Raw genomic sequence first — 9,621 nt, 5'->3', positions numbered from 1 at the left:
TAACTTATTCTTAATGAAACTGTGAGTAGTATTCATTATTTCGATACTTTGATAAGTTAAACTATAACTGACTATGTTATATTTGACAGAGATACTTTATCAATGTATCAGTTAAATAAGACAGATATGTTTATAAATGAGCCGCACCATGAGAAAACCAACATAGTGTGTTTGCGACCAGCATGGATCTAGACCAGCCTGTACATCCGCGCAGTCTGGTCATGCAGGATCCATGCGGATGCGCAGGCTGGTCTGGATCCATGCTGGTCGCAAAGCCACTATGTTGGTTTTCTCATGGTGCGGCTCAAATGTGTCAACAATGAACCACTGTTACACAGTATTGTCTCATGAGAATGAATCTGGAGTTAAAAATATTGCACCGTCGAAAATAGTGGTTGTTTATAGTACTACATTTGAAATTAGGTATAACTTAGATAAAATTGTATACATATTGATATTATCGGATGTACATGCAGTAGATATTAGATACTAATGGGCAGTAAAACTGACGAAGATGTAGCGGCTTCATTGACAGTCAGCAAAATGTTGTTTTTTTATGTTTGTTTTTTATGTGATGTAGTCTAGCATTTGGTGAGGAACTATGAAATGAAGATATTTTTGTTTATACACAAAAAGCTTTGTGGACTTGTAGATAACAAAATATTGTACATGAAAATACGTGATGGATAAAGTAATTTTAAAGAAAAGAATTTTGTTCATATTTGGTGTGATAACGTTAACATTTCTGATATCTATTGGTCGGATAGCCGAATATCTTATATCCGAATATATATATTGTTCTCACAATTACGATGTTAATGTACCTTGCGCTGGCTGTGGTAATATTAAGCCGAAACCTGGAAATATACCCAACCGAATTCATCAGATTTATTTCTATGAAACAAGTAACGAATTGCCGGATAAATTAGAAAAGGCAAAAAACAGTTGGATACAAAACCATCCGAATTATAGCTACGTGTTATGGAACAAAACTTCTATAGATAACCTTATAGATAAAAAATATCCATTTCTAAAGAAAATATATCACAGTTATGGTCACTGGGTTAGAAGGGCTGATGTTGCACGGTATCTCGTGCTCTATCATTACGGAGGTTGGTACGTGGATTTGGATGTAGCATGCATTCAAAGGTATGTTTGAGTATCTGTTGGTTAGTAGTTTGAGATAAATATTTACCTTATTAAGTATGTAATGTAATTCGTATTAAACTGATAATTTATTATTGTACACATTTATCTTGACCTTACATTGTTCTTTGTACTTTCTCTCGTCGCAGCTGTTGCACACAATTAATACAACTAAATAACTACATAGTTTAGCACAATGAAAATCCTTTTCAACTAAATGTTTTGCATGTTTTCAATAAATGCTAATTTCTCCATGTTGCTGGAATATAGAGAATACAAAAATGAGTGTTTCTGTGACGTAGAAAATATCAAATAAGTGATGCTGTGATACAGAGAATATCAAATGGGTTTAGTTTCAGATTCGAAGTTATTGTGAACACTAGTTTGCACGTTTTCGAAGAAAAAACAACAACACACGTACAAATGATGATATATTAGATTTATCAACACTTTGAAATGTTGTACTGTGCATTTAGATGTAAAAACTTGCTCTAATATCGTATTTGACAGTTAAATATAAAAAATCGACACCTACATGAAATATCAGTATAAGAATTTGCCTATAAGCCAAAGGCATAGCAAACATAGTAATAAAGAAAAAAACAATTTGGGTCATTTTTATTCCACACGAATGAAATTAGTTTTAAGGCCGGGGATTGATTTAGTTAATTACCAACCGGCAGGCAATTAAGCATATATGCATTAGGGGAGAGTCAGCAGACGACTGTAATCTGATCATATAAACACAAAATTCGTCTGCTTGATATCTAAAAGCATCTGATTCATGTTTTTCAGATTTTTTTTCTTGTACCAGAATGAAACACTGGATTTATGTGATTTTTTTTCAAAAAAGTTTTCTACATGTATAATGTAGTTATTGCCTCATATTCTTTCTTTTCCTTGCTGTAACAATTTAAGTCCCATCTACATCACCAAGTAACTGCAAAAACTTTAATAATCATGTAAATGTATTAACTCCCTATTTACAGAAATAACTTGATACACAGCAGAAAATAATGTCCCTTAATTTTGGTCAATGCCATTCAATTGACAAATGGAAGGTAAACAAAATGCTGTGCAAGTGATGGTGGAATAGGCTAAATTTACTTATTGGTTCCATTAAAAAAAATTATGTGTAAATGTTTAAATCTTTCTACAAAAAAAAAATGACAAGACTTAGTGCATTGCTGTGTATTTTTATCAATAAATGAGAAGATAGCTGTTTAATTTCCATTGCTGAAAGCCATAGTTTTTGGGACAATATAGTTTTCTATGTAATTCTATGTAATTCAGTAATACATGTTCATAAACATGTGAAAACTTCCCGCCTTATGTCAAATGATACGTAGAGAGTGTGACTCATACAACTGCTGTTTCATGATTAGTTCTCATCCAATGGAGAAGCTGCCAATCATCTGAGAGGTAAATTCAAATATTGTAGCAGACAACACATATTTTTTTTCTGGAAAGTACACTTCTAGATAATCATTCAACATATTTTTTTCAAAACTTATAACAATGGTGCTGAAGAAGACTTGTGCAAAATTTCAAAAAGATCTGTGCTCTAATTTCTTTGAAATTTTGATATAAACCTCTGATGTTGCTTGCTCACTGTACACAAAAAGAGTGGCCATTTCTCTACCTGAACCCTTTTTATAGTTCTTCCCCTGCCTTTTACATTATACAGAATAAGATATGTATAGGCAGGTACATTTTACACTAGATATAAAGTATCTTTAAATGTTGTAATACTATTAATGCTTACATTTGTTTATATTGAAGATCCAGCTGTTAACCTGGTGCTTCAGCATAAAATAGTTATGAGAAGATATAATATTCAGGCGTTGTTATATATTTTCATTTATTTTTACAACCGCTGCGTATTCTCCGCATTATCTTTGCTTTACAAACTGTCCCCTGTTGTTACAAACTATAAAAAGACACCTGTTATAAATATTTGTAGTTGCATTCTCAATTTATGAATGACAGAAATCGCACTTCCTATTGATCAATGCGCATGTGCATATGAAATTGTTTTAATTTGACAGAATTATGAGAAGGTACAAGTCATTTGTTTTAATTTAGAACAGTCGAATACCATTCCGGCTAAAGTAAAAAAGTAAGCAGTTAAGACAGATTGTAGGCCTGAGTGTTTTTTTTTGTCATGTCAACCATGCTAAACCGATTGTATTGTTTAACAAACGTGTAAATGTTGACTGATTACTCACACTAGTGATACGAAAGAAGAAAAGAAGTTATGTAGTTCATTTTATATATCGTGACTGGTCATATGTTTGAAGGTTTGCTATTGGTAATAAATGTCAAATAATATTTATTAAGCTCGGAATAAATATCAATGATATACAATTTGTGAGTTCAAACATTTTGTGGTAGTACCGTCCCGCGGCTGTAAATTGTCTCCCCAACTTGGATTCAATGTTCTTATATTTTCTGGTACTTTTAAGTAATGTTGTCAATTTAGTTGTCCTATGATAGACTTCCTTATAAACCGGTACTAATTGGTGTGAGGTGTATTGCACATTTTATTACCTCTCCTGAACAGATTCATGCAGACAGAGTCTGCTTAATATTATTGTACTTGGTTGTATTCTATATTTCCAAAGTATCTTCCTATGGCCTGTATAAAATATTAAAACAGCTGTCTTTTAAATGTTGTGTTGGGGCGGGAAAAGTCTCCCCTTGCTTGGATTCAGTTTTGTTATATTTTCTGGTCCTTTTGGATCATGGAGTTCATTTAGTTTTACTGTAATGGCTGGTACTAGGGTGATTGAGGTATGTTGCACGTTTCACCACATCTCATGAACAGACTCAAACCGAGTCTGCTATCTATTTACTTAGTTGCATTAATTATGTTTGAAATCCCAAGGTCAAAGATGCATCCGAGGTAGATATTAGTTAAAACGTGACAAATACAGGGAAGCCCTTACTCAAACTGACAAAATATCTCAGAAATGACAAATAAAAAAATCAAAGATAAAGTTATACATAAATTGGATACATATATGCTAGAAACTAAGACCTAAGTGTTCTTAAACCGGTTTAAGCTCCCCAGTGGTGTTTTTGCCACTGACCGTTCCAAGGCGGTGCCTCACTGTGTTCCTTTGTTTGTTCGTTTTGTCCTAATGTGTTGGCTTTGTGTGTGTACGCGTGTATATGTATGTGTGTGTGTGTTTGTGGTGAACGCGTCTGCGTGCTGTGGGTTTCGTTTTGGGGAGGCTGCGTTTTTGGTACGTGGCATTCCCTGTTTGATATTTGTCTTTGTTTTTCGAGTAGCACTTTTTGGAATTATATTGCATATACTGAAATATACATGAAAATGAATTTTAAAATTTCACATAACAAGATATAAAATGTCTATTTAGTAACGTATAATATGTTTGCTATTTTTCAGTGTACCCACGCTAGAACATGAGGCGAAAATGCTCAATAAAACAGTTATTCTCAGGGAAACAGAGCCAGTAGGTTTTTCCAATGATTTTATTGGTATCACGGAACGTCATCCGTTCCTTTATTCCGTTCTGACGTCATTGGACAAGTCTAACAGATGGTTTATCTTTCCGTACGCGAACACCATGTTTTCTACAGGTTGCTTTATATTTCATTTCTTATGTAAATGTATAACTTATGCTTTCCTGTTGCATTTCAGTTAGTTTCATATTAATTTTTAACAAAGAAATTTATTGAAACAAAACTATTATTAATACACACATGCCTTTCCGGGACTTCTATTCATCAATACATCAAGTCTGACGTTTTTTGCTTGCCTCCTTTGTAATAACTTTGTATAATTGAATAATAGCATTTTGTTGTACGATATGTCATATTCGGTAAAATCCATATTACCATATTAGATTTTAATTTGTATGGCAAACATTTCAAAACTTAAGTTTCAGACTCCTACCGTTGATGAATCCGAAATTAGAACATAACATTGGATAATTCAAAGGATTTTAATTTGACAAATGGAAATAATTCTTCTCTGTGAGGTTATGTAAAAAAGCGTCAGGGGTCTGACATGTTTAACGTATTTACTCCTTGTTTGGTTAGTGCTCAATGTCAACAAGAAAAGAAAGAGATCAGGACTATGCATGCATTGAAAGTAGAACACGTTGTGATCTTTTATGCTTCAAGCATGTTTCTTTTTAATGTTGTTATTTTCATAATTGCTTTATCTTACAGGGCCCACGTTTCTGTGGGGACGATACCTAAACTACCGAGATCCGCAACAGTTCTATATCATCAACAGTACCATTTACAGTCACTACCTCGTGTTGCTTCATAATTCCTCGTGGCATAGCTGGGACGGCAAAATCGTCTGGTACCTGTTCAAAGACACACGCATGTTGCTTCTGGTACTGGCGTCATTGACGCTTTTGCTTTGTATAACATTGCTGTTTTGTAAATTCAGAGGAACCAGTTCGCACAATGTGAAAAAGAGGAAGAAACAAATGGTTTGACGAAAGTTATATGTCGATGTTGAATTTGAGTCTATGGAATATCAAAACACCTGCTCAATCTTTTAATTATGTGAATAGATTTTTAATAAATGAATTCTGATCGGCCGTGATTCTTTATTGAAGGAAACATCACATAGTCTTGAACTGTTTTCAGCAATGTGTTTAAAACTGCGGTAATGCAAGGTTGCCGAAACTACTTTTCTATTCACCACATTCGTAACAAAATTTTATAGTGACGTTCGTTTCTGTTGTACACCATTTTAACCCCAAAAGCCAAAACGGGTTTTACTTTCGTGAATTTCCTTTTACAATGCAAGATGTACCGTTTTAGCCACCAAATTCATAACAGATTTTTACCGTTAATTTACTTTCTATTAAGCAAGATCTACCATTTTATCCACAATTTTCATAACATGTTTTTACCATGTATTTCTTTTCTATTGTGCTATAATACCAATTGAGCCACATTATCTATATCAGGTCTGGCATGAATTTTTTATTATACAAGTTATATATTATTGCTTACATGTCTCAAACGAATAGTGGATGGGGGACGGAACATTTCGAAGATACCGGTATCTGGATTAACAACGCCAAAATGTAATTGTAACAGAAAGTAATTGCCAAAGGACAGTTCGAAAAATTATTAATGTTTTTCATAGTCTCTTACGATCAAGCTGTTTAAGTTATTTTTTATGTTACATGTACATTTGTATCCACGGACAAATAATTGAATTGAGAGTGCATTTTTGTCAATTCAAGCCCCAAAATGGCTGAAAACTGAAATTTGTAAAAATCGGTTTTGGGCAAAAATGTCATAACGGACTTAAGTTCAACAGTTTATATATCAACACTTCGAGTTCTTTACAGTGATGTGCGATATCAGTGGAATTAAGCATTTAATGTCAGACTGCCTACACGATATTAGGGCCATAGCCAATTAAAAACCGTAATATCACGTGTGCCTAAATGATGCATTCAAGTTACATGTATAATGTTCATTGCATGCTAGTGTAGTAAATTTATAGGAAAACGTGCCTGTTGCACTGATGTAGCGGAAACTTGATAACTTGATTTTGTTGACAAACAATAATCGCTGATAACATAATAATGAATAGAGTAATACCAGTGAAAGTGACCTTACCCTCATGTTCATAAATTGATTTTATTAAAAACGTGCAATTACTGTTACTGAAATGTAACATAATGGGATAAATACAAATTATTGTGTTTTATCTATTGATATGAACACGTTTATCATTTATAATTGGCAGAGATGTACATATCTATGATTCCTATAACGAACTGTCAGTAAGTAAAATATTAAGGCGCTATTGTTTTTAAAGGGGGATTTAAAGTAAATGGTTGACACCAAATAGCACAAACTCTTTTAGAATAAAATTCCATATGATCATTATCCCTTGACAGAAACACAACTTTTGGGCTAAAAGGGCAGATACTAACAGATATCTGAGAATAATTTGTGTGCATAAAATATCCCTATTGCTGTATCAATAGTCACAATATAGATCGACGTATTAGGTAAACGTTTGCTCATTTTCCTCAGAACACATGGCTCGTTCACTCTGTAAAAGTTGTCAACATGAAGCCCTGCATCTTAAGCATGTTTTTTATTCCCATTCTGGTGGAAAATTATCACGAAAAACGTATCTTTTCACATTCAGTTAGAGTAGAACCAACAGCACTAAAAGTAAAGTTAGTACTGGTTTTAAAGGGCAACTGCTCTATGAACATTACGTGTGTGACTCTTCTCATTGGAACAAATCTGTAGACGCACTGTTACTGCAAAGCTCAAAACAATAACAGTGTGTTTGGCATTACAACTGGGTAATATGGTTCAGCCCTTCTGGATGTAATCCGCTATTTGAAATGCTTAAAAAGAGTCTTCCTCAGTTTGACAAGCTTTTACTGGTTATGATAGTGACTAATGTCATTATGGCAATTTTGTATACTCCGCTGCTAGTATTGCCGTAACATCCAGTGTAAATGTAAAACATGTATTTCATTATGTAATGTCCTTGTCCTTTAATTAATGATTTGTTTAGCGACATTGTGTCCTTTATTTGTATATTTATTCCTTACTTTTTGAGATACTGGTCAACGATGACAATGCAACTATATTGTACTATTTCATATACATGTACACTGTATATATACGTCTATTATTTTAACATGTATTAAATGTTTATATCAATGTTAAATGTTTTCAATGTGTCTTGTTTAAGGTAATCAATTCTATATCTAAGTAAACTTTACCTTGCTAAATTTCTGAAAAGGACTGGTCCATCATTCAGTCTGGGCAGCACCATTTATGGTTCAAAGGGATGTTCACTGAAAATTTACTGACTGCAAAGCGAACAGTGCAGATCATGACCAGCTTGTGCAGGCTGATCTTGGTCCGCACTTGGCGCAAAAGCAAGATCATCTGCTGCCAGTAGGCTAAAGGTTAATAAGTCTGCTTATGTTATTTTACTGTCTGTTTCTAATCTAAATAAAACAATGTTATATCTAACTTAAATAGCTAGTAATAATAACGTTGTATACTTTATATTACTGTTTGAAACAATGCCGTATCTGTTTGAAATACTTAGTACTTAAACAATTATTGGACGTTTTAGCTCACCTGAACACGGTGTTCACGGTGAGACTTTTGGATCATCTCATTTCCGTCGTCCAGTGTCCATCCGTCAACCACTCGTTCAACCAATAACTTCATAGGAATGTTCCTTTGAGTCTAGGTCAACCATGCAGACTTCTGATTCCAATGTAAACAAAAAGAAAAATCTTTTAAAATCTTCTATTTAGAAACCGGTGGCCCCATTCTAAAATGATTTCACAGAAATGTCGCTTTAAACAATTTCAAATCTGTGACCCACTTCCAGATTTTTTCGAATCATTCCGTTTCAGAATCGCTAAAATACCTGACCGCCATGTGCATTGTGTTATGGATACATTGGACGATCTTTCCATCTGAAACCATTAATACGATTTCAGAATCATTTGAAAACAATGTTCTTTTGGTGACTCCAAACAAAAATCCTCCAAACCATGCTGATTTGTTTAAAAAAAGTTGACACCCCCTTCATGCATTTGCTTAAACAGACGTTTTAATTGTGTTTCCTTATCAACAGAAAATCGAAATATTATCGAAATATTCATCTTCTACAAGTCTTATTTCAGTTAAAATTTGCATGCGTACTGTTAAGTGATCGCGAAAGAAACAGCGACATTGGAAGTTGTATTTGTATCAAGAAAAATGCAACAGCAAGGCAGCGGAGTCCTTGGGCGACTTTTGGAAAGCAATATGTTTTTTCTTTCTAGATAAAAAAGTATTACTATTCTTTTTGCATACACATTAAAATTTTTAGAGGTATAATTTTACTTAGATTAGTATGCATTGTTTTTATTCAAAACCCTGAGTAAAGCTATATATACGTCAGAATTGAGGTCATTATATAAAATCCGGAAGAGATATTGAAGTATCAGCTGAATGGAGTTTATGAATAAGTATGTAATATGTAGTATTGTTTGTTCTTTATGCCATTGTAATTTTATACTAAAGGAGCTTATGTTTTGACAATCAGACACATATTTGCAACGTTATATCTTTGCATATATGTAGTGGTGCTAGTGTGTTTTTGTTTTACAGTATATATTAATAAAACACGTATTATACAATAGCTGTTTTGTCCTTTTTGGATTTTTGTGATTTAGTCATGTCCTCTGACATTTTGAAATATTGAATTACATACAACGGCGTCCCGTTAAGGCCACAACGTCATGTCTAATAGGGGCCGTGTGCGAATCGTGAAACCACAATTGCGGAGCGCAAGATCACGACGGCGAAGCGGGAAATCATTTCGCAGTTTTGCCAACGTCATCTCGCGCTTCGCCGTCGTGGTGTCGCGTTTCACCATCGTTGTCTTGCGCTTCCTGATTCGCTTTTTACAGTGGTAGCAAGGTCAGGATAGCGAGG

At 33.9% G+C, this 9,621-nt stretch overlaps 1 protein-coding gene across 1 annotated transcript; it reads left to right on the top strand.

Annotated features, from left to right (window-relative positions):
• Window positions 1–305: 305 nt before the first annotated feature.
• Window positions 306–6,116, top strand: LOC123526584 (uncharacterized). The gene is made up of 3 exons (XM_045305827.2): window positions 306–1,149; window positions 4,559–4,752; window positions 5,347–6,116. Exons 1-3 carry the CDS (start codon window positions 683–685, stop codon window positions 5,622–5,624), a joined length of 939 nt encoding a protein of 312 aa, XP_045161762.2. The 5' UTR covers window positions 306–682; the 3' UTR covers window positions 5,625–6,116.
• The last annotated feature ends 3,505 nt before the right edge of the window (window positions 6,117–9,621 follow it).

This window comes from Mercenaria mercenaria, chromosome 14 (assembly GCF_021730395.1).
Source record: "Mercenaria mercenaria strain notata chromosome 14, MADL_Memer_1, whole genome shotgun sequence".
NCBI lineage: Eukaryota > Metazoa > Mollusca > Bivalvia > Venerida > Veneridae > Mercenaria > Mercenaria mercenaria.
This window is presented reverse-complemented; position numbering and strand designations above follow the sequence as displayed.

What these genes read in the sequence shown, in the direction of transcription:
- LOC123526584 (XM_045305827.2), top strand. Translation starts at nt 683, where the DNA reads ATGGATAAAGTAATTTTAAAGAAAAGAATTTTGTTCATATTTGGTGTG. An exon ending in GATGTAGCATGCATTCAAAG is followed by an intron (nt 1,150 to 4,558) that starts GTATGTTTGAGT and finishes GCTATTTTTCAG; the next exon opens with TGTACCCACGCTAGAACATG. An exon ending in GAACACCATGTTTTCTACAG is followed by an intron (nt 4,753 to 5,346) that starts GTTGCTTTATAT and finishes TTTATCTTACAG; the next exon opens with GGCCCACGTTTCTGTGGGGA.